The 24,103-nt window shown below is 37.1% G+C and overlaps 2 protein-coding genes across 6 annotated transcripts in view; one reads left to right on the top strand and one right to left on the bottom strand.

Annotated features, from left to right (window-relative positions):
• rfx2 (regulatory factor X, 2 (influences HLA class II expression)) overlaps positions 1 to 7,646 on the top strand; it is a 43,121-nt gene extending 35,475 nt beyond the window's left edge. For all 5 annotated transcript variants that reach the window (XM_081348174.1, XM_081348175.1, XM_081348171.1 and 2 more), the window contains 7 exons: positions 790 to 947; positions 1,064 to 1,161; positions 2,611 to 2,760; positions 2,867 to 3,075; positions 4,415 to 4,568; positions 5,613 to 5,655; positions 5,759 to 7,646. In XM_081348174.1, coding sequence (XP_081204300.1) covers positions 790 to 947; positions 1,064 to 1,161; positions 2,611 to 2,760; positions 2,867 to 3,075; positions 4,415 to 4,568; positions 5,613 to 5,655; positions 5,759 to 5,883 — 937 coding nt within the window. In that variant the 3' untranslated portion in view covers positions 5,884 to 7,646. The remainder of the gene's footprint in view (positions 1 to 789; positions 948 to 1,063; positions 1,162 to 2,610; positions 2,761 to 2,866; positions 3,076 to 4,414; positions 4,569 to 5,612; positions 5,656 to 5,758) is intronic.
• A 324-nt stretch (positions 7,647 to 7,970) lies between these two features.
• The window catches only part of fcho1 (FCH and mu domain containing endocytic adaptor 1), a 42,394-nt gene continuing 26,261 nt past the window's right edge, over positions 7,971 to 24,103 (bottom strand). Inside the window, exons 7-27 of the mRNA XM_081348170.1 lie at positions 23,881 to 23,985; positions 22,654 to 22,752; positions 22,389 to 22,485; positions 21,932 to 22,049; positions 21,714 to 21,738; positions 20,234 to 20,294; positions 19,426 to 19,610; positions 18,880 to 18,904; positions 18,729 to 18,785; positions 17,865 to 17,916; positions 16,933 to 17,051; positions 15,637 to 16,599; positions 14,391 to 14,497; positions 12,896 to 13,010; positions 12,475 to 12,586; positions 12,209 to 12,364; positions 11,994 to 12,126; positions 10,374 to 10,570; positions 10,133 to 10,197; positions 9,079 to 9,246; positions 7,971 to 8,410 (exon numbers count right to left, since the gene is read on the bottom strand). Coding sequence (XP_081204296.1) covers positions 8,382 to 8,410; positions 9,079 to 9,246; positions 10,133 to 10,197; positions 10,374 to 10,570; positions 11,994 to 12,126; positions 12,209 to 12,364; positions 12,475 to 12,586; positions 12,896 to 13,010; positions 14,391 to 14,497; positions 15,637 to 16,599; positions 16,933 to 17,051; positions 17,865 to 17,916; positions 18,729 to 18,785; positions 18,880 to 18,904; positions 19,426 to 19,610; positions 20,234 to 20,294; positions 21,714 to 21,738; positions 21,932 to 22,049; positions 22,389 to 22,485; positions 22,654 to 22,752; positions 23,881 to 23,985 — 2,988 coding nt within the window. The 3' untranslated portion in view covers positions 7,971 to 8,381. The remainder of the gene's footprint in view (positions 8,411 to 9,078; positions 9,247 to 10,132; positions 10,198 to 10,373; positions 10,571 to 11,993; positions 12,127 to 12,208; positions 12,365 to 12,474; positions 12,587 to 12,895; positions 13,011 to 14,390; positions 14,498 to 15,636; positions 16,600 to 16,932; positions 17,052 to 17,864; positions 17,917 to 18,728; positions 18,786 to 18,879; positions 18,905 to 19,425; positions 19,611 to 20,233; positions 20,295 to 21,713; positions 21,739 to 21,931; positions 22,050 to 22,388; positions 22,486 to 22,653; positions 22,753 to 23,880; positions 23,986 to 24,103) is intronic.

Genomic DNA, 24,103 nt, shown 5'->3' with positions numbered 1-24,103 from the left:
TTTTCATCTGTTCAAAAGTTTTAAGATTTTGTCTTTTTGAAAGAAGTCTCTTGTGCTTTTATTATTATTTCCATTTTCTATTATTATTTCCATTTATTAGATCAAAAATACAGTGAAAACAGTAATATTGTGCAATATTATTACAATTTAAATGAACTGCAAGATTACATTTTAAAATATATTAAAATACAAAACAATGTTTCAGCATCATTACTCCTGTCTTCAGTGTCACATGATCCTTCAGAAATCAATCTAATGCTAGTTTGGTGCTCAAGAAACATTTTTTATTATTATCAATGTTAAAAAAAGTTGTGTTGCTTAATATTTTTGTGGAAACATGATATATTTTCTTAAGGATTCTTTAAGAACAGAAACAAAAAATGTTTTGTAACATCAATATCTTCACTGTCACTTTTGATCAATTTAAGTGTCCTTGGCTGAGCAAAAGTATTATTTTCTTTATATATATATATATATATATATATATATATATATATATATATATATATATATATATATATATATATATATATATATATATATATATATATATATATATACTAAAAAAAATCTTACTGACCCCACATTTTTGAACTGTAGTGTAGGTATTGCGCTCTCTGAGTGAAACTTTGAGGCCTTTTTATAAATTTTTGTACAATAAGTTAATGTATTATTTTAAAAGATGCAACCTGTTCATATATTTTTACTTGCAAAAAAGTAAAGTAAGTTTTGCTGTTTATCTTAATACACTTGAAACGAAGGAATGTGTTGTGTTGGTATATTGTGCAGTGAAGAGGATGTGGAGGACATCCCAGGATTCCCCAGAGAGAAGCTGATCGCTCTGTGTAAATATGAACCAATCAAACAGTGGATGAGGAGCTGTGATCACATCTTGTATCAGGCACTGGTGGAGATTCTCATCCCTGATGTACTGCGACCTGTTCCCAGTTAGTATTTCTTCTTCTTCACACACTTACTGTGACCTGGTCCAGGGTCAGTGTTGCTGCTGTATTGTGGGCTGAATGTTTGAGTGCATGACTGATGGGAAATGTGATCCTTGCAGGCACTCTCACTCAAGCTATCAGAAACTTCGCTAAGAGTCTAGAGGGGTGGCTGACCTCAGCCATGACTGACTTCCCACAGGAGATTGTCCGCACTAAGGTATGTGTGTGTGTGTGTGTGTGTTTCTGACCTTAACTTAAAGGAGAAATTTGCTGAAAAGCTGGCTAAAGCAGACACAATTCCAAGAAGAAGAAATTCTAAAAACCCTAATAAATAAATAAAAATTAAACGAATGTATTAAAAATTAAATTATAATGTATATTTTTAATGTAAGAAATTCTAAAATGCCAAAAAAAAAAAATGCAATTCTATAATAATGATACTCAAAACTACTGTTTACTATTACTGTTTAAAAGTGTGGGGTCAGTAAGATTTTATGTTTTTGAAACAAGTACCTTATGATCACAAAAGCAGTAAAAATACAGTAAAAACACTAATATTGTGAAATAATTTCTATTATCGATTTCAAATAACTGTTTCTATTTTAATACATTTTCAAATGTAATTTCCTGGGATGGCATTTTTTGGTAACACTTTACAGTAAGGTTTCATTAGCTAACATTAGTTAACTACTTTAGCTAACATTAACTAATAATTAACAATAATTCCACAGCATTTATTAATCTTAGTTAATGTTCATTTCACTAATACATTATTAAAATCAAAAGTTGTATTAGTTAATTATTAATGAACTAACATAAACAATAAACAGCTGTTTTTTTATTAACTGACTATAACGATCAATAAATATGGCAACAAATGTATTTCTCATTGTTAGGTCATGTTAGTTATTACATTAACTAATGTTAACAAATGAAACATTATTGTAAAGTGTTACCCATGATCCTTCAGAAATCATTCTAATTTCCTGATTTGGTACTCAAGAAACATTTAGTATTATTAGCAATGTTGAAATCGGGTCTTCTGCTTAATACTTTTCGATTCTTTTTTTATTTTTTATTTGAAAATATAAATCTTTGTTTACACTTTATCTTGTTACAGTGTAATAATACATTTAAGTACTGAGTAATAATAGTTAACAACATGTACTTACTATAGAGTTAGGGTTTGGTGTTGCACTTTATTTTACAGTACGTACACTTACATGTACTTACAGTGTATTTACCTTAAAAAGTTCTGGGTAATATAAGGTATCTACATGGGTTAAGATTAGGTTTTGGTGTAGGTTTCATGGTTAGTACCTAGTTATTATCCAGTTACTGCACTTTATATAATAATTACACAGTATGTACAATGGGGAACAGGACTGTAAAATAAAATAAAGTTTTGCCAGGTTTGGTTTAGGGCTAGTTGCATGTAACTATGCATAATTTGTAATTTCTACATGTAACGTAAAGCACTTTTGCTGAATAAAAGTATTAATTCCAAAAGAAAATCTTGCTGACCCCAAACATTTGAAGGGTTGTGTTAAAAACATAGCTAGGTTAACGTGTATGCTTGTGGATTGTGCCTTGGTGACTGACCTTACAGGATGTGAGGATTAGGTATTTTTGTGTTGATGCTCACGCGGTTTTGTCGTCTGCGCAGGCTGCAGTAGTGAGTGCGTTTGCGCAGACCCTGCGCCGTTACACCTCTCTGAATCATCTGGCTCAGGCGGCTCGAGCCGTCCTGCAGAACACCTCACAGATCAACCAGATGCTCAGCGACCTCAACAGAGTGGACTTCGCTAACGTGCAGGTCTGTCTTCTGCTGGAACATCAGAAACACTTCAGGTTCATGGAGGTTATAAGGAGGTGTGAGTGTTCGTTCTCTGCTCACTCTTGAGTGTGTGTGTTTGTCACAGGAGCAGGCGTCCTGGGTGTGCCAGTGTGATGAGAGTGTGGTCCAGCGTTTGGAGCAAGACTTTAAGGTGACCCTGCAGCAGCAGAGCTCTCTGGATCAGTGGGCCGCCTGGCTGGATAACGTGGTCAACCAGGTGCTGAAACCCTACGACGGCAGTCCCAGCTTCCCTCGCGCCGCGCGCCAGTTCCTGCTCAAGTGGTCCTTTTACAGGTACAAGGCTCCCTAGAAAAACCCTCGGTGGGCTCTTTCTTCTCAACTACATTTATTTCACTTCCCATACCTGCAAACTAGTCGCTTTTCGGCACCGTTTTGAAACAAAATATGTCATTTATTTGAATCACGTAGATCCGATGAGTGAAATTGCGTATACAGTAAAAATCGGAAATTGGCTAATTTCATATAGACTGGAGTGAGACCATAGACGTCTCTCGATCTTTATCTGCGCTCTGTGGCGTGACAGAGCGCTGTAGCGCCTCAGCATTCACAGAATATCTGTAATATATGATATAGTTAAGTAACATAACACAACTAAGGGAGCTGTTCTACTCAACATTATCACTTTTAACAAGTAGCCTAGGTAATGCATAGTCACTTAAAATTTAGATGCAATATTGACTGTTTTTGTTCTATTTCAACGACGAAAATAGTTACAGAAGAAAAGCAACACTCACTCAGCACGGTGTTTTGTGATTGATGATTCAGCATTTTGAACGAATCGTTTAATGAAGAACTCAGATTCATTTATTAAGACAGTCACTTGTCGCCGCCTATTGGCGGTTTAGTTTCATGTTTAAAAGTATCATTGATTTCGTTTTTTTTTTTTTTTTACATTTGTTTAAACATCAATCTCATAAAATTATTTATTACAGTTGTAATTTTGCAGTGTAAATGATCTAATTGGATTGATAACAGCCCTTATTATTAAAACTGAATATGATAAAATGTAAGAATTTGACATGAAAGATAATGCAGATATTTAGTAAGGTTCAGAAATATGCAGATTTAAGTATGTAAAAGCTGATGAGAATATTGTTTCAGAATAAATTATATTTACTTATGACAATCACCGTTTAAATGCTTATATTTTAAAAACAGAGTATAAACCTAATTATGTCATTAAAAAAATTATTATAACGTTATTATAAAACCTTCCTTATGTGTGATTTAATTGTAAGTAGACTACAAATAAATCATTTTTAATTTAATTTCAATAAATGTTTTTTTTTTTTTTTTTACTTGAAGCAAAATGTTTCTTGTCAGAATGCACCAGAATGCTTCATTTACATGTTAAAATCATAAAAATTGTCTCGTGGGGGACGAAGCCCCAGACCCCCCCCCACAACAAATGACGTCGTAAACGTCACCTTTTTCACCGCTTGTGAGTTTGCAGGTCTGACTTCCATTTCATCAGGCCTCTTCACAGACACACAGCTTTACAACAACTGATCTTCTGAAGAGGGCAGATTGAACGCAGCGCTTTAATCTGTGGCGGGTGTTGTGGTTTTGTTGTGGTAGTTTGTAATGAAACTCTCTGTTGCCCTGGTTACAGCTCCATGGTGATCAGAGATCTGACTCTGCGCTCGGCCGCAAGCTTTGGCTCCTTCCACCTCATCCGTCTGCTCTATGATGAATACATGTTCTATTTGGTGGAACACCGTGTCGCCCATGCAACCGGAGAGACGCCCATCGCTGTCATGGGGGAGGTGAGGAGATCTGGCTGCTCCGTAGTTTCATATTTCAGACCTTCGTGCATTAATCCAACCGCTTATATTAAGCATTGAGCACATGCAGGCGTTTCTTTTGGCCCTGTCCACTAAGAAAATAAACTCCCTGAATACACACTTTTCACGCCTGCAGTAGTTTATTTAAATAACAACGTCCAAGAGCATATATGCGCGCCATCAGAGTATTGTTATTTTTCAGAAACCTCCATTCCATCACAATTCAAACAATGTATTGTGTTTAATATTATTCTGTGGTGGAAGTGACACTTTACATTTTTTGAGTGGTTGAATTCTTTGTTTTTCCAAGGCTAATTTCCTAGCTAGCATTTGATTTTATAGTAAATGCACAGAATTACATATTTATTATCTATCTATCTATCTATCTATCTATCTATCTATCTATCTATCTATCTATCTATCTATCTATCTATCTATCTATCTATCTATCTATCTATCTATCTATCTATCTATCTATCTATCTATCTGTCTGTCTATCTGTCTATCTGTCTGTCTGTCTGTCTGTCTGTCTGTCTGTCTGTCTGTCTGTCTGTCTGTCTGCACATTCATATTAATACTATTCATTTTATAATTCTGTCTATCTACAAATTCATATTAATAATTTTATTGATTGCATAATTCTCTGTACATTCACATAAATACTACTACTGATATAATTCTATGTCTGTCTACACATATTAATAATAATTCTATTTATATAATAAATATGCAGAGAGATATAATTAATTATTATTTAAATAATTCATACAAATATTCTGTTCATATTTATCTTATACTTTTGTCTCACTGGTTATTACACTAACATTTGGTAAATTGGTGGAAATGACTAAATATAAACAATTTGTTCAAGCAAATACTTTTCACATAATAAATATTGAATTGGTTTAACATTATTTTAATTTTGTTTAGATCAATGTTATTTATAGGTTTTAAAATGTAATACAATATGCAAATCAATCATAAAAATTTACGTTAAAATTATTATTTTTTTTTTTACATTTTCAGTTCAGTGACCTCAGTTCAATGATGCCATCACTCATGGAGAAAGGTAATGGATTTTGATGCCAACCCAAAAAAGAAAGTTTCTTTTTTCTCATTTGGAAAGTTCCTCTGCTCTGTATTCCAACATCCCTCTCTTTTCCCTCTCCCAGATGCCTCATTCTCAGACGATATGGCCAGCGATGCAGACATGTCGAGGATGAGCGAGAGGAGTATGAGCGAGCCGGCGGTGAAGAGAGAGAGAATCGAGAGCAGTCACTCCCTGCAGGAGATCTAAGAGCCCCTGGGGCGTCAGGCTCACCCCAGACCACATTCTTACGGCTGCCGGTGGCCAAACTAACACTCAGCCGTGAGCTTTTTCTTTATCTTGAGGGTACGGAGGTCTGTTTAGGGTCAGTGTGTGTCTCTCTCTCTCTCTCTCTCTCTCTCGCCTTTAGGTTTTCTCCGACTGTGAAACAAGAACGTGCTGGTTTTGTGACGTGTTTTTTCATGTGCCATAGTCTTCTTTCAGTGCCTTAGATGAGAAAAGAAACACTAGAGCAGAACTGTCTCTCTCTTTCTCTTTGACCTTCTCTCGTTCTGTCGTTTCCTCGGCCGTGCCTCTAACCGCAGAATGAATGTATCGTCTCAGAACCTCAGATGTGTCTAAAGCACCTTTTAAAGATGGTCACGTTTTTAGACTTTCTGCCTCGGCCGTTTCCTCGCGGTTCCTCAGGCGTAGATGCAACCTGCTGACCCCAAAGCTGCGTCGCAGCGCCCACCCAAACCTGCTGCACATGCAAAGCCTTTCCATGACGAAATGGATGGAGACCGCTCCATTCCAGACGTTTTTTAGATGAACCCCTGGCCATATGAGATGCCTAGTCTATACCTCAACAGTTTTTAGTTCTAATGAGTTAATGTCTAACTTTTTAATACGTTTTATAAAAATCACTATAAGAGATTATCCGACTGGTTGCCCTGAAAGCACCCCATTCTCATTCGAAAGCTTCAGGATGTACATACGCCTACTGTGTTGATGGTTACCGCTCTGTTCCTGAACCCAAGCAAAGCAGTTTCCACCAAATATGGTTTGGGAAACTTTTTGGTCTAGTTTTGTAGGTATTTGATGAGTTCTTAGTTGTTTGCAGTGGTTAAAAAGAGCCTCGGTGATTTGTCGATATATTGAACGTACCTGTGCGTGAGCGTGCATATGTACTCAAGGCCTTCTGAAGTAACTGGAAGTGAGTCTGCACTCACCAGGTTATGACTAGTTCTGTGTTATTTTTATTATATATATTTTTTTTAATTAAGATTCAATTTTTAATAGCATATTTAATTAGATATTGTGTATATGTAATAGCAAAAAAACGTAAACGCTACTTAATAGCTACAAATTTCTATGAAACGCCACATCTCAGAAAGCCTTTTCTAGAAGACGTAGAAAACCCAAAAATAGACACGTCTAGTAACAGAATATGCAGATTCTTGCAAATATGCCTCATTACCTGGTGCTGTACATCTGATGTTTTAGTTTTCACGCTTTTAATAAAAAACATCGTGCCCACTTAGCTGAAGTAAAGCTGGAAACATTTTCAGGAGATCTATCGTTTTCAGGATGCATCATTTGTTTTTGAAGATGTTGTGCTGAACCCGTTTGGGATCTTTACCGGTGCCTGGTAGCGGCCCGTAACGGGCACCCTACATGTCCCTCTCTGCTATTTACAAAGATAAACTTTATTTCTACTAGCCGTTTTGTGTTTGTTTCTGAGAAGTGATTGGCGGATGTTTTCTCACTGTGGTTGGTTGTGAGTGTCAGGCTCTGTACTTTAACGCCTGTCATGGTTCTTTGCCTGTTGTGTGCTTTTGGGAAAGATTTTTTTTTAATGCTGTTTTAAAGCTTCTGGCTAAGGATTATTTTTATGGAAGTAGCTGCAATTCTTCTCACTACTATATTGATACCTTATTTTTGTGTCTTTAAAATATCTTTATTTAGCCTCAACTGCTTAGTTCGACTGTATTTTGTACTGGTAAAAAGTGTAATAAATTTGTGTAAACCACTTTTGTCTCAGACTGACTGCTTGCTATGTAATGGGATAGTTCCTAAATTCAGTCTGTTCGTCATATAAAGCGATCGAGTCTCGTCAGAAAATTTTTACTGAACCACTCAATTCACATGGATTAGTTTTACGATCCATGTATGAATTTTTGGTGGTTGCGTGGACTGCAATTGGAGGGACAGAAATTGTTCAGATTTCATTAAAAATATCTTAATTTGTGTTCCGAAGATAAACAAAAGTCTTACGGGTTTGGAACGACATGAATCCTAACCCTTTAAAGTAAAAAAACAAGTCTATTTGTGTGATTTGTTTTATTTTTATCTTTAGGTAAACCTTTCTTGAATACTCAACATGAGACCATTTTTTTTTCAATAAATGTCAGAATTTTTATATCCATTATACATATTCATACTTACTCATTCACAAATGTGCACTAAAAATGAAAGGAAATGTACATCCAGTTCTTCAAACTTTAAATAAATGTGTGGTTTGCACACTGAACAAACAATTCTATACAGATAAAAGAGTAGAGGCTGGTTGTGGTCCCTAATCCCAGTGCATACTTATTCTAAAGCAATGCATCATGGGTATTATCTATTTCCTACACATCACATTCTATATACAGTGTGATCTCTTCTGTTTAGGCCTTTAGCACATGGACAGTTCCACCAGCCCAGGTAGGTTTAAAAAGTGCAAACGTTGTGCCTCGGTGGTACCGGAGCGGCACCATCACCTCTCACAAAGAACAGCCGGCCATATATTTTCCTGTAAAACGACACAGATGAACATTATTACTACATTTGACAATGAATGCACCAAGAAAACACTGCAAAAACTATTATTTAATAACCAAGCACCAATTAAACTCACTTAAGAAGCACAATTGTTTTCAGAGATTATACTTTATATTAAAAAGCACAAGGGACTGTTCAAGTTTTGCAAAAAGTGGTGATGGTTATAATTAGGTGAACATCAAGATATACAGTCGTGTTTTAAAAATGGATCACTTGTTAGAAACCGGTAATGATCTTCTGAATGATAAATTTATACATACTGCATTTAAATGGTTAAAATATTCACAGTCATGCATTCGGCAGACGCCTTTCTTTAAAGCAACACTGCATTCAAGGTAACTGTGACCATAAGTTATGCAAGTAGATTTCACCATAAATACCTATTATGGAAATGCTCAGCTTGTGGAGGGGAGGTGTGTTATGGTGCCAAGCAATTGGGCAAAAAATCTAAACTTAAGAGTGCAGGAGGGACCTGAGCATCTATGAACTGCTAGAATATCATAGAGACTTCATAAGCATCCCCCTAGAGACCACCCAAAACAATCAGCAACCACCTGGCAACAATATATCCTACTAAATAAACAATTATGAACTGAAGGGAGCTGCTTATGAGGGACAAAAAGTAGGTCTGGCTCCCACCTGTGGCAAACCTCTTCTTCACCAGGGACATGCGGTACCGGCTGCCCACCAGCTCCACGTTAATGCCTGACAGAGAAGCCCCGGATCCCACAAACTGCACAGCCAGGCTCGGGGGAGGCCCGCGGGGAACCTCCAGGCACTGCCAACTGGCGCACAATGTGCCAGACCCTGAGACCCATAAACACACACACACACACAGACAGAGAGAGAGAGAGTCAGCAGCTGCTCTTAGGTTTACATCACAGAGACCTTGTTAAGATATGTGCAAGAGCCTTTAGAAATAAAAGATCATCTTAAAATATCCTAATGGTGCCCATATTTGAATAAACATGCAGTTGCTTCCAAAATGTTCACAACCCTCCCTTGATGCTCTGTCGGTCTCCCTCTGATCTTATGTATTCAGAAGTTTGTTTCTTGGCCTCTCGCTCTTCTGCCCACTTCCAGTGAAAACATCTTGTGTCAGTGCAGCACTTTAAACTCCGCTAAGATGTACCAGCGCTAAACTATATATAGTGCAGTCTTTTTCTTCAAGGAAATCAATATTCGTTAGATATTCTTTAGTTCTTCCATTTTATGACTGATATTTATTCTGTTGTTTAAAAACTGACGTTTTCATTTTAGAACTTTTCACACACATTAACATTATTTCAAAGGAGAATTTTAAATAATCCCTGTATTCCATATGATGCCAGAATAGTGACCAGTTTGTAGATCAAAACTCTAAAATTATGACCCAGTACGCTAACATTAAATCAAATGTGGTACAGGTTAGACTTCATGATGTCAAACAAGAATCAAAAATCATTAGTTTAATTTGGGAGTGAGTGAGGACTTACATTTAGGTCTGTTCGTCACAAACACATACAATATATGGCTTCTGAAGTCTTTTTTATTGTTTTTGTTAACTAAAACGACAAATTACTAAATGATCACAAAAGCTGGCACTGGCTGGGAACCTTTTTTTTTTTTAATGCTGGCGCGGAAAGAGTTAAACATGAATCATGAATGAGTGACAGAAAAAGAAAGGAGAGGATGAACAGGTGGCAGCAGTGACCTTTGCTGTGATTTGTCGGGGAGAGGTTGGGCAATTTCCATAGGAGTCGTCTTTCCTCTGCACTCCTGTGAAACAGAACAAGTCAGTAACACAGTTCTCTCTATCGCTCTATCACTTCTCTCATCACATATTCACTTCATTTGCTCTTTTCTTTCCATCTCTATAAGCAACCACCCAAACCTCAATGTTCTTTTCTCGTAAACTGCGTATATGTTGTTATGAATGTGCCTCCAGTTCTCACCAGGATGCGGGCGGCTGGCACTGCAGGTCTGTGGCCGTGTGATCGAGGGGCAGCAGCACTTGTACAGTGGTCAGCTGGGTGGAGGGGGCGGTTGCGGGGCAGCAGTGGTAATCCAGAGACACACGGGTCACTGTGCCACTGCGCTGACACTCGGCGGACAACAGGAGGGGAGCGCGACCCGGATCCTGAGATGACGCCTACGAGAGAGTTCAATCAAAAAAACACTCGCATTAACATTTCAAATAGTTTTATGATAGATTATAAACATTTTCAAAGATGTTAACCTTTAAAGGAATATTCCGGGTTCAATGCAAGTTAAGCATAGTCGACAGAGTTTGTCGATGTAATAATGTTGATTAATACCCTGGTAATCCAGAGTTCTCGCGAGAGCACAAGTTGAGTTTGCTCAGCGAGTTACTCTGGTGTCTAGTAATGATGCTCATTAAATATGCCCCTCAATCTGAGCTGCACCAATCACATCGGGTTATCCGGGCCAGAGGCGAGCTAAACAGATGACGACAGCGCTGTGACGTCGAAGTCATTAGTAAACATTGCAAGATGCCTATGGATGAATACCAGTTGTTTGAAACGGCTTTGGCCGCTACAATGAACGAGTTAGACTTGGCTTTTTCTCTAAAAGAGGAACAGAAGACGGCGCTCGAATCGTTCCTTTGCAAGAAGGACGTTTTTGCTGTTTTGCCGACCGGATACGGTAAGAGTGTTATCCAATTGCGTGCAGTGAGATTTTCAAATGCGTGCTTGGTGCCGCCCCTCGAGCTGGCCAATTTCCATTAGTCGACACCAGACCATTAATCTTTTAGATTTAGGTCTGGATTTCCAGGCTAGTTGATTAACACCAAAAAGGTTCAAATCAAGATTCATTTATGGAAGTAAAAATGAATGAAAGTTAATTGGGCCAATTTTGGGAGGGATTTAAAAGCGGAAATGTGATGCTTATAATTTTATAAATGCACTTACACTATAACAGTTTTACACTTTGGGATTGTTAAAATGATTTATTGTTTTTGAAAGAAGTCTCTTATCCTCATCTAGACTGTATTTATTGGATTAAAAATACAGAAAAAACAATAATTTTGTACAATATTAAAAACATTTAAAACAACTATTTTCTATTTTAATATATTTTAAAATGTCATTTATTTCTGTGATGGCAAAGCTGAATTTTCAGCATCATTACTCCAGTCTTCCGAGTCACATGATCCTACAAAAATTATTCTTATAAAAAATAAATTATTATAAATTTTGAAAACTGTTGCTGCTTAATATTTTTGAGGAAACTGTGATAAAGTGTTTTCAGGATTCTTTGATGAATAGAAAGTTCAAAAGAACAGAATTTGAGTTTTTTTGTAATAATGTAAAAGTCTTTGTGACTTTTGATGAATTTAATGCATCTTTCCTGAATAAAAGTATTAATTTCTTCAAACTTTTGAACTGTAGTGTACATGAATTCTTCAGTTAAAACGTTTATATTGTTTGAGCTGTAAAGCTGTTTAAAACATTGATGAATTACGACACAAATGTTGTTGCTGAGCTTAACTTGAACTGACTGTGGAATATTCGTTTAGGTTTCAAGCACTCATTAGGTTTGTGATGACTGACCTGGTATTTCAGCAGAGCCACATTGTAATAGGAGGCCTGAGGGTTAAGCTCCGCCTCTCTCTGCAGGTGGAGCGTTAAGGCCGGCATGTTGAACCAGAAATCCTTGGTGTCCGGGTCACTCTGTGACGGGTCGCTGCAGGTACAAAGACCACAGATGCTGTCCACAGAGCTTGTATTAAACCCAGAACAAGCCAGTTGTGTGTGTGGCATCATACCTATAGAGTAACTTCTGGTTGGGTAAGAAGTGGTCCACTCGAGAGATGTTCACCAATCGGAAGCTTAAAACTGGTGCGTTGGGGTTGGCAGTGAAAATGCGGATGATGCCGGCAGGAAATGACATGGTGAGGTCGCCGGTGATCTTAACCAGACAGCTGAAACCCAAACACACACAAACGGTCGGACAGCAAATCACTTTCAGTTGGAGCTACAGAGTGATAAAAGACTTTGTCCTCCAGATGGAGGGAAAGAACCTCAGACGGACCGGTTGTGTTCTCCTCCTTTAAAGTAGGCGTTGATGTATTCCGTGATGGCTGTGGCTACAGGCCAAGACTCCTGGGTACTCAGAGATATGGGACTGGGTCCTCGCGACAAACCTGCAGGGTCACATTACATAACTTGATAACTTCATCTGCCACAGTCGGTCCCTGGACTTTGTCGGAGGATGGATAAATAAATGGATCAGCAGTTGAATACGAAATAAGATTTGGGAGATGCTGTGATGGGGACAAAATCATTCATGAGGACATTTCCTGACTGTCCCCAGCATTAATGTGCATATGTCTACATTAGATTAGCATAATTCAATTACAGTAAAGCTCTTGAGGTTGTCTCTCAGAGTAATATAAGATTAAGTTTTGTGATAATGCGAGTGTTTAGGGAAATAGGAGTGTGCCTCGGGTCACCTCGGGCTGGGCTGGGGACGCGGTTCTGCATCCCCCATTCACTGGGGCTGGAGGAGGATGAGGAGGTGAGGGGAGGACTGGGCTCAGGCAGCGGAGACGAGCACAGAGACCTAGACTGAGACACACCACAGAAAAGTCTTATTTTATAATTATATATCATTATTATAATTTATAGTAAATTAATAATTAAAATAAATTATAATTTATTTTTAATATTTTAAACATTTTTATTTTGTATACATTTTTTATTTTTTTATAATTATACATGCCACTTTTATGAGCTCATATTAAAGGGTTATCAATTACAAAGCCTCATGTTGTTCCAAAGACTTTTGCTCATCTTCAGAACACAAATACAGATATTTTATTGAAATCTGAGAGATTTCTGTCTCTCCATTGACAGCTACGCAAATGACACTTTGACGCTTCAAAACGTTCATGAAGAGATTGTAAAACTAATCCATATGAACTGAGCGGTTTAGTCAACATTTTCTGAAGAGACACGATCGCTTTATATGATGAACAGATTGAACTTGGGCTTTCATCATTCACATATAAACATTCATCACCTCACACATCAGCTGTGGTAAATTGAAGCTCAAGCATGTTCGCTTGACGTGCGAGAACCAATGAGGTTCATTCTCGTGTTACGCAGCTCGTTTGAGCTTCAGCAAGAGGTTTGTTCTAGTGTCAAGCAGGTTCAGTTGAGCTTCTGTTTATGTTCGCTGATCAATGTTTATATGTGAATAAAAGCCTAAAATAAAACTGTTTATCATATAAAGTGATCGAGTCTCTTCAGAAAATTTGGACTAAACTGCTAAATTCATATGGAGGAGTGTGAGTAAATGATGACAGAATTTCCATTTTTTGGTGAACTAACCCTTTTAATGAGGAGACTACATGGAATATATATATATATATATATATATATATATATATATATATATATATATATATATATGTTTTTTTTTTCAAATCCATTTTTCACACCGCAGGACTTAAGTGAACAGATAAAAAAAGCTAAATAAATAAGCATACAAATTATTCAAAATAGTGAAAAAAAGACATAGACCAGACTAAAAATATATGTTTTCCGTTATTTTAAACTAAAATATCGATGTTGAAAAAAGTTTATGTCCATGTTATCTGTCACCTCCCCATTTATTTTCTCCTTTTACTGTGTGGATTGAAAAGAGTGTTTTTGGGCTGAACAAATTACCAGAGGCTTGTTTCTATGTCCTGTAATATTATTTGTTACCTCCCAGAATAAAGCAATTAAAAGCTTGAAGTGGAATCTCAGTAGTGGTGTTAATTAAGAGCTAAAGTCAAGGGAGCAATTTGAAGAACCACATGAGAGAAACCACATCTCATAAAACAAGAGAAAAACGAAAGAGGCTGCAGCAGAGCCCTATTAAGGGATTTGTTTATATGGTTTTAAAAAAGCTTAAGTGTGCTGGTTGGATAGATTGTGTAATGAGGTCTGTGGAACATTTACCCGCTCACAGCCACTGAGTCTGCCTGAGGAACGCTTGGAGCGAACCGACCGAGGGGGAGCCAATGCCAGACGTTCAGTGCTGTCCTGCCTGAAACCATGCTGGGAGACTGAAAGAGAAAAAAATGGAAATTCTGTCATTATTTACTCACCCTCATGTCATTCCAACCCCACATGACTTTATTCCATGGAGCTTTGGAATTCTGAAACGGTTTTGGAATTTTGAATAACACCCTGACACACTTTTCAATCTCAAAAGTGGTCCATACGACTTGTGTGCTATTCCAAACCATACGAAAGCTTTGTTCCCGGAACATACAGAACATTCACTGGAAATATTGTCATACAAGATTTGTATGGAATTCTTGATTCGTGAATAAGTGTTTTTCTGAGTCTGAAACAACTTATTTAACCGCTCTGAATGATTCTTTCATTAATCGGAATCTCAGATTCTTCACGTTTCTTGCGCACCAAATCAGCATAGAATGATTTCTGAAGGATCATGTGACAGTGAAGACTGGAGTAATGATGCTCTGGAATAAACAACATTATTTCACAACATTTCTGTGTTTCTGTATTTTTGTTTAAATAAATGCAGCCTTTGTGTGCATAAGAGACTTAACAAAATCTTAGCCAACCCCAAACTTTTGAACGTAAGCGTAAATTAAACTTTTTGTTATCATTAAATTGTATTATACAATGGATCCAAAAAATAAATAAAAGACACTTACTGTAAGTGATTGAATATTATTGCATTACATATAAAATATTTTGTTATAAAATATAAAATATCAAATTAAGTGGCATCTGCAATCAAATGCTGCAGAACTAACTTCATATTGCATAGATATTTTGCAATTATCTATGTGTGTTCTCGCAGAGTAACCACAGGTGTAGTTCATCATATTAACTATGAATGTGTTTCCCCAATGTCTGACAACCAGAAAGGGTTTTTGTCTCTCTTTATTGTCTCTATTTTGAGCAATACATTTATTGTTTTATCATTTTAAACCTAAAAAGCTTCTTTTTGAGAAATGTTTTACTTGAAAAGTGTGAATGTTTTACTTGAAAAGTGTGCTTGTGCTGCATTTCTTTATAAGAAATGCCACTTTTTAAATGAGGGTTAATTGTTTATACACTTTTTGGGGCCATTGCATATTGCCATTATATAATCCACTTTGCTCTCTAAATATCAGTATCAGAATCGGCCATAAAAACACCATATCAGACATTCACTAATCTGCAATACCTGGTTGTGTGTTAATATCCAGGAAGTTCTGGTCCTTGTCTGTAGAGAAGCAAAGGTCCTCCTGCGGCCCAGAATGCCGTGTGAGCGGCGGTCCGTTCCTGCGAGGCTCGTCGTTAAATGATCTCTGTTTTCTGGTCGACTCTTGCGTGACAGTGTTATTCGTAGTGCCCTCACTAAAGGGGTTATGCACCGAGTTCCAATGCACCAGCTCTTTCTTCGGCTGAGAATTGGGGGCGGAGTTAGGACTGGGTGTCGGCCTATTACTACCAGCTCTGCTTTGTGCAGCTGCCTGCGCCGCCAGCGCCGATTGGTGCGTTGGACTCCCTATCATAGTAATAGCGAAAGGATCATCCGGAGACTCTGGAGGCGGGACGCTACGATCTCTTTTCCTGTCTCGCTCCTTGCGGGAGGAGGATGGGGGAGGGAGGGTTTTAGTGTCATTCAGAGAGACGGAAAAGGGATCGGTGCGGGTTTCCACAGCCCTGCTATCCCTGGTGGGCCGAGGGGGAGTCGGGACCCAGGCATCAGGTGGAGGCAGGTTGTCTTTGGGGGCGGAGCGTTCAAACACAGCGAGGAAGGGGTCTTCTGGAGGGATGTGTTTACAGCTCCACACACAGGGCTCCAGTTCTGAAGACGCCAGGCTGTGGGAGAAGGCTGGGAAGCTGAAGGTGGTGGGCTCGACGTTGGGTGGGGCACGTGGAGAACGTAGATTGGAAGGCCAGGCATTGGTGGAGTCGTCCTGTGGGAGAGGAGACCGACCGGGCGAGGGGTCGCGGAATGCAGCCAGGAATGGGTCAGAGGATCGGCTCAGGTTTACAGAGTCTTTAGATTGAGTTTGAGTAGACGGCCAGGCTGCCCAAACGTTGGGTTCAGGGGACACTCCAAGGGGCTGATGGGAAGGCGAATCCAGTCCGGAATCCTCCACATTCTCAGGAGAGGATGAATCCGAAGAGAATGCGGCATCTGTCAAACATGGAGAAAAGTCTATTACTGATCAGAAAGGAAATTTCTTAACAGAGAGGATAAGGAAAAGATTGACTGCAGAAACATAATTCACATTCCACTTTTGTCCATAATTGAATAATTGATGCTTTAATGCCTACACAAGCAGTTCTGCTAAAGCGAGTCAATTAATTCTTAGAATATTGTAACGCACACTTTGACACACATTAGGCTAGTTTAAAGCTTTTAATTCTCCGTTATTTTAAAACGCGGTAAGAGAATAGCTCGTCCAGTCGATTCTCATCTATCACAGTGATGAGGCCGGGGGTGGTGTGTGTGCTGCTGGAGATTTACATTTAGATGCAGCAAAGTTGTTCTGGAGCTGCTCTCTGCCAGTAAAGCTGTGGGATTTAAAGGCCGACTCCAGAGGAGGTCCAAACAGGGCGTCCGGACCAGATGCTGTGGAACTCAACCTGAAGAGATGAGAGGGGAAAAAAAGAATCTTTAAATGAATGATTGAAATAATATCAATATAAAAAGTTTTGGAAATTAATACTTTTATTGAGAAAGAATGCATTAAATTGTTCAAATGTGACAGTATAGACTTGATGTTACAAAAGATTTCCATTTCAAATAAATGCTGTTTCTTTGAACTTTCAATTCATCTAAGAATCCTGAAAAAATGTATCACTGTTTCCACAAATACATTAAGCAGAACAAAAGTTTTCAACATTGATGATAATAATAAATTATATTAATAATAAATAAATTCTTGAGCAGCAAATCAGCATATTAGAATGATTTCTGAAGAATCATGTGACTGAAGACTGGAGTAATGATGCAGAAATTTCACATGAATAAATTACTGTTCACAATCACAATATTACTGTTTTTACTGTACAATATATTTACTGCCAAATAAAATGCAGTCTTGGTGAGCATATGAATCTTCTTTCAAAAATGTACCAACCCCAAAATTTTGAACACTGTATATAATCAAAATAATATAAATAAAAAAATCTTTACAATATTCAAATCTATATTTATATAATTTAAATAAATCAATTAAATTTAACATTTTTTTTAATTTATTTAATAAACTGCCTTTTCGTTCAGTTTGTCCTCTTCTTGTTTAACATATGGTATGAGTTTGGGGCACACATTCGTATTCAGCATTTAGCATTTCTGCATTAAATGCCACGAAAATTACATCTTTCACCATTAAATCTGCATTTTTGCATATTAAAGCATTCAGTAATTATGCTGTATGGGAAATCTGTCTGTACCTGCTGTGATCTGGGCTGGATGTGGATCTACGCAGACTCTCCTGTTCTCCCTCTGTACAACAACAAAACATTACTTTACTGCACAATATAACAGTATAATAATAAAATAAAACAGTTAAGTAAGGGGTCATTTAGAAGATGCTTTCATCCAAAGTGACTTACAGTCCACATATTATAGGGAGTCTCCCTGGAAAAATATTAGGTTATGTGCTTTTCTCACGGTTACATCGGTGATTGTTTATGGATCATCTCTTCTAGATCTTTAACCATTACACCACACTACACCCATACAACGTAATGTACAGCACAATTACTGAGTAATAAATATAACAAATTTTAATCATAAAGTTGTTCAAACCACGTGCTATCAAAATAGTACCATTCCTCTACATGACTAATCTCTGCAAATACGTTAGAGTAATAGCCAGCCTGGGAGGAAGACAGCCTTAAACCTTTTTCTTCAAACCACACACCAAATTGTTTCCAGCTATTATTGTCAAAACCCACGATACAAAAATAGAGCTTATTCGGAGGCAGTAATTACAGCAATTCAGCTGACCAGAGATCAGTCGGTCAATATAAGACAATAATGACAGTGCTGTTATGATGCATGACGCTGACCCCAAGGTCAGCTGGATTGCAGATTGCTGTGATTAAGGTTTCAGATTGAGCTGTTTGTGAGATAACGACATCTATTAATGTAGACACAGGAGGTGGGACATGTCTGTGTCATTGTGGCCATTTGAGATGGCTGGCTGAAATCACAGGAACAGTCACAGGAACATTGCATGAGCAATGAAAAATGAATGATCATAACTCTGGCTGTAAGAGCACAGAAGTTGATGTCTGAGAAGTGTGACAGACCTCTCTGGGGAACACTTTCCCCTTCCCCTTCAGATCGACCTGCTGAACTGGAGTTCCCTGTAAAAGAGGAAGAGGACACGTGAGAAATATCCACACTAACATACATACACAATATTGTCTGAGATATAAAGAGCAATTTAAGTGAACTTACTTGAGAGCTGCTTCTTTACTGACACCTACAGGATGGGATGAATGACATAAAGTGTCATTACTACTATTTAGTCAATGTTTTTTTGCTCCATATTTTTCATGATTTGCTGTCTCATTTATTTTCCTAAACAAATAATATGACACACTGGACTTTCCTTGCCATTTTTGATGCATCATTTTGCTTTAACGTGTGTTTATGTGTAGATTTTCTAAAAAAACTATATAGACATATATATATTAATATAAAATAAATATCCTAAAACTCACAACCGTGGACAAATACAGTGACTGATTGTCTCAAAGAGCTAATATTAGACATGACCGGCAAACTAGTCAAATCTTGTGCACCCTGACTAACAGAAGTTGTATAAAGCCAGCCAATCAGGTTAAAGCAGTTTATTGTTTGCCATTTTTGAGTGAAAAATACATCATATGTTTAAAGTTTGTAAATATGTACACACACACAGGTTTAAGTATAATGACTCTATAAAAGTCTATCATCAGTCTCATTTCAGCTATCAAAGATTAAATAGCCCCCATCTCTTACCGCTCTGTTAGGGGGCAGGGTCAACGCCCCCACTGTGGCCTTCAGCTCCAATTCATTGGCTGCTGAGTTGCTACGGTTACTGCTGGCAACCGGTCGGATCTGGATGTGAAATTTTTTGGGTTCTTCATCATCGAAATCCGAGTCGCTGGAGTAAAAATTTCCCTCCTTCTCCTCAGCAGAACAACGTAGAGAGCAATGCTGTTAAGGAGCAAATCCAGACACCATACAGGATACACATGTACTCACACACAGGTACAAAGAAGGACCAGAAAACACACACGGACACAAATAGACATGAGTGCAAATGTACAAACACAGCTGTTCTGAATAAATAAACTGCACAAATGAATAACTTATTTAGGGACACTACTGAGTTTCATATCCTTAAACACCCCTCACAATGAACTTAACTTCTCAGGAATCTAAGAGTAACACCAGACCCTCATTATGGTCCAAAAGTCTGAAGCCATATTGAAAATAAGGGATTCAAAATAAAATAAATGTTATGACAAAATTAATGAAAGATATTTAAGATTCTGCACTTTTTATAGGTCATTAAAAAGTAAACAAGTACCGTACAAGATGCTATTTTGATCATTTTTTTCAATCGTTGTCATGTTTTACAACTTGTGAAGTTAATGCAGATTGACAACAGCTGATGGTATAAATGTATTAAACTGAACTGAAGCATTTTTAGTGGTCTCAAACTTATGAACTCCACTGTATGTAAACACACATACACACTTCTGCACACGCACACTGTACACTCTCACTGCATCCATGCTTGATGGTTTATTCTGAAGGATATCATTCTGGTTGATGTCTGCACGTATGACAAAGCCCTCGTCGTCCACTTCGAGGGGTGAGTTCTACACACAAGCACAAATAGACAGCACAAGCTCACAATAAAAAACAACATTTAAAGGCACAGGACATCAGCTGACAGAGTGATGAATCTTTGCAGGTCTGTAGCGTGCATGTGGTCTGTCTTTCCCTCATACAAATGCTGTTGCCATGGCTCACATTAAAATAGCACTAAAGTTTTAAGAGAGTTTGACTAAAGCTGAAGTCTTACATAACAGCCTGTAACAAGTGTGTGTTTATGTAGGATCTCTGGCAGTCAGTGGGTTATCAGACATTCATTAAACACCCTCAGTATTGACAAGGTTAAATATAGCTTAATGAGGTAACCAGACCATGCCAGACACGTCACTCTCTCATACACACTGAGGTCTGAGTAGAAAAAGAGTCTTCAGTTTTCCAAACAGTGGACAGTATGTCTGTGTGTGTTTGTGGAGAAGGGTTTATTTGTCCTTAGAAGTTAGCTAAATCTGACAAAAATCAATCATACAGCATAATGATGTAGAGTAAGTCAGATTCACCAACAAATGACTCTTGTGAGCAGTTTCTTTTTAGTACAAAAAACATATACATAATAAGCAGTGTAATTTGATTAACTAACAAATTATTATTTAAGTTCTCCTAATGACTGATTCAAAAAGACTCAGAAGGTTAGGAGTTATGGGTTTGAATCAGTCTGGCCTATCCTTCACTGAATGCATCATTGCAACAGTATATTTAATCAACATCTGACTCACCCACTGAATTGCAAGTTATTTTTACTTACAGTGACGGCCATCTCAAAATTAAGTAGTTGAAATACATGTATTTGAAGATTGGGAATGAAGTATATTTAAATAATTAAAATATATACATTATATATATATATATATATATATATATATATATATATATATACACATACATATATATATATATATATATATATATATATATATATATATATATATATATATATATATATATATATATATATATATATATATATCAATCATCTGTGTATGCATATTAATAAACTAACAACTGTTTGAGATGAGACTTTTTCAGATGCTCTAAGAAGAGTTGCAGAAGTTTAACCAAGAACAGCTGATAATACATGACTAGTAACCTGAACCTGTTCTGAGTGTAAAATCAATAGTGTGTGTGTGTACACAGGTTTGGCTATACTTGTGATGGTCAAATGTCCTCACTTATATAGTGAAATCTTATGACAGCATTTTTCTGGTCCTCACTAGTTGAAAGGACATATAAATAGACCATAAACACGTTTTTATTTAAATCTAATGTTTCTGTGATGGGTAGGTTTACGGGTATGGTTGGGTTAACGGTAACCTAATATAAAATCAATGGAAGTCTATGCAATGTGATGTCCTCACTAATATTGTGAAATAAACATGTGTTTGTGTGTGTGTGTTATGAGAACTCACAAGAGCATCTGCCACAGCTGAATCCCTAGAGGACATAAGAGGTATGAAAAGTTATTGTTATTCAGTATATAACAATCTAGAAGAATTGGTCACTGAAAAACTAATTTTGATCAACCGCTGTTGTGAATTATTGTGGGTGTTACTCTGAAAGGATGTTGGTTCCAGCCTTGATCTATAACATTTAAATGTATAGCGTTTCATATGAATGCATGACTCACGTTGAATCGGGTTCCTTGTCTCTCTTTCCTAAGCCGGGGATCCTGAAGGCTTTAGCCCGACTCTTTTTACTGTTCTCAGATACCAGGGAGGACAGATACTCCTCAAACCCTACTGGACCTTATCCACACACATACAACACAGTATTTAACGAAAGTTTGGAGCACAGCATTACATTTTGAAAGTCACTATATGGCAAAATCTAAAATTTGCAGAAAAATGATTTTCAAAGCATTATTAACAGAAATGCAACATAAAAGTCAATCAATCAAATGTGCTGAATATTTTATTACACATTTCTTCTGGGGCGAGTTTTTACACATAAATTCAGCCTGGTCCTAGAGCATACTGAAAATCCATTTATATCTTTGGCCGGCCTTTATCTATGTCTGAGAAACCAGAAAGTTTATCTGGAATGATAGATGTAACCGAAAAGTGTTTTATACGTCTGTGACTCACCGGGTCTCTCCTTTCCTGTTCCCTTCTGCTCTGTAAACTTCTGAATGAGGTTCTCAATACCAATGTTCTCCACGTTCTGCTTGAATTCCTCATGGACCTAAAGGTGATAGAACAAGATTTCATTAAGCACAGCTAATCGAGACCATGCTGACTAGAACAACTCTGAGCCTCAGAGCCTATTCTTCTGAACAGTTTTCAGCACAATATCAGAAATCAAACAGAATATAGGAGTAGGTAAAATCTCAAGAGTGAACGCGAGCCATACCTGCCCAACCTGTACGTGTGTGTCTTCAATGGAGTGTGAATACGCTTTGATCAGTAGTTTCATCTGCCGTAAATGAGCCTCTTCAATGTCCTGAAATTTCTGCAGATGTGGAAGGATAAATGTAAAGAGTCGGTCAAGTTTTTAAAACGTTCATATTTGATGAAAAATACAGTAGAATAGTAAAATTGTGATTCAATATAAAAAATGTAAATAACTGTTTTCTACTTTAATATACTTTAAAATGTACTTTATTTCTGAGCCAGTCTTCAGTGTCACATGATCTTTCATAAATCATTCTGATATGCTGATTTGGTGATCAAGAAACATTTCTTATTATTATCAATATTGTAAATGGTTGTTTTTAATAATTTTTGTGGAAACCATGAAACATTTTAATCAGGATTGGATGAATAGAAAGCACAAAATAACAGAATTTATGAATTAGAAAAGTTTGATAACAATGTAAAAAATCTTTCTTGTTTGATCAATTTAATTCTTCCTAGCTGAATAAAAGAATAAAAAAATCGTATTAACCCCAAACAGTAGTATTGTGAATCTTCACAATATAGCACAATTCCCTTACTGCTTTAAAGCCGTTAACAAAACTACCTAACAAAATTTAAAGAAAAACAGAAAATTATGTTTCTTAATGAAAGTTCAGTTATAAAACATAAATATATTTTATAAAATAATTATAATCTTCACCGCCTACTTTTTGTCATTACCGTCATATATATTAATTATATAAATCTTCTTAAGGTCTTGCTTCAATATTTTATCCTTTTTTTGGAAATGTTTAGATTTTGCTTGAGTAACAGAACCGGCCCTAGTATTTAACAGTGGTCAGCCTCTATAATTTTAAGATTATTGTTGATGCCCTAATTAAGGGGATCCCATGACTCCAGTGCTCTCAGAGAGAGGTCAGGACTTCTCTTGCATTTTACAGATTCATCCTTCGCTCTCAAATTATTCATGCATGCAGGTCAACATCAAGCAGAAATAGACTATAGGCATGTAATCATTTTGTCAAACAGACTGCTTTAATGGCCCTCGTAGTCATGGTTACTTCACATGGCTTTATTGAGCTCACTGAAATTGCTCCGAAGGTCTTGATTATGATAACTTGCGAGCTAACCTAGCTTATTATCTGCTTTAATGAAGTTTCACAAATGCGACAAATGCGCTCAGCAGGGATGGGAAAAAACCCTCAACTGTCAAATCACCAACCTGTGCTGATTCACTCATTTTCTGTTCAAAGTCTCCTCCAGCACGGTTAAACTTCTCTATAGACCCTGTAAACGACTCAGCTGCCTTTTTCGATTTCAGCTCAGCCTGAGAAAAGAGAAAGAGGCAGATGAAAAAAATATATTGCAAGAAGGCTACCAGCTTAAAGGATTAGTTCAACCAAAAAATTAACAAGCTGCAGTCAAGTCATTCCAAACTTCAAATC

This window comes from Scardinius erythrophthalmus (genome assembly GCF_964197995.2).
Source record: "Scardinius erythrophthalmus genome assembly, chromosome: 20".
Lineage (NCBI taxonomy): Eukaryota > Metazoa > Chordata > Actinopteri > Cypriniformes > Leuciscidae > Scardinius > Scardinius erythrophthalmus.
Note: the sequence above shows the minus strand (reverse complement) of the source record. Positions and strands in the feature narration are given on the sequence as shown.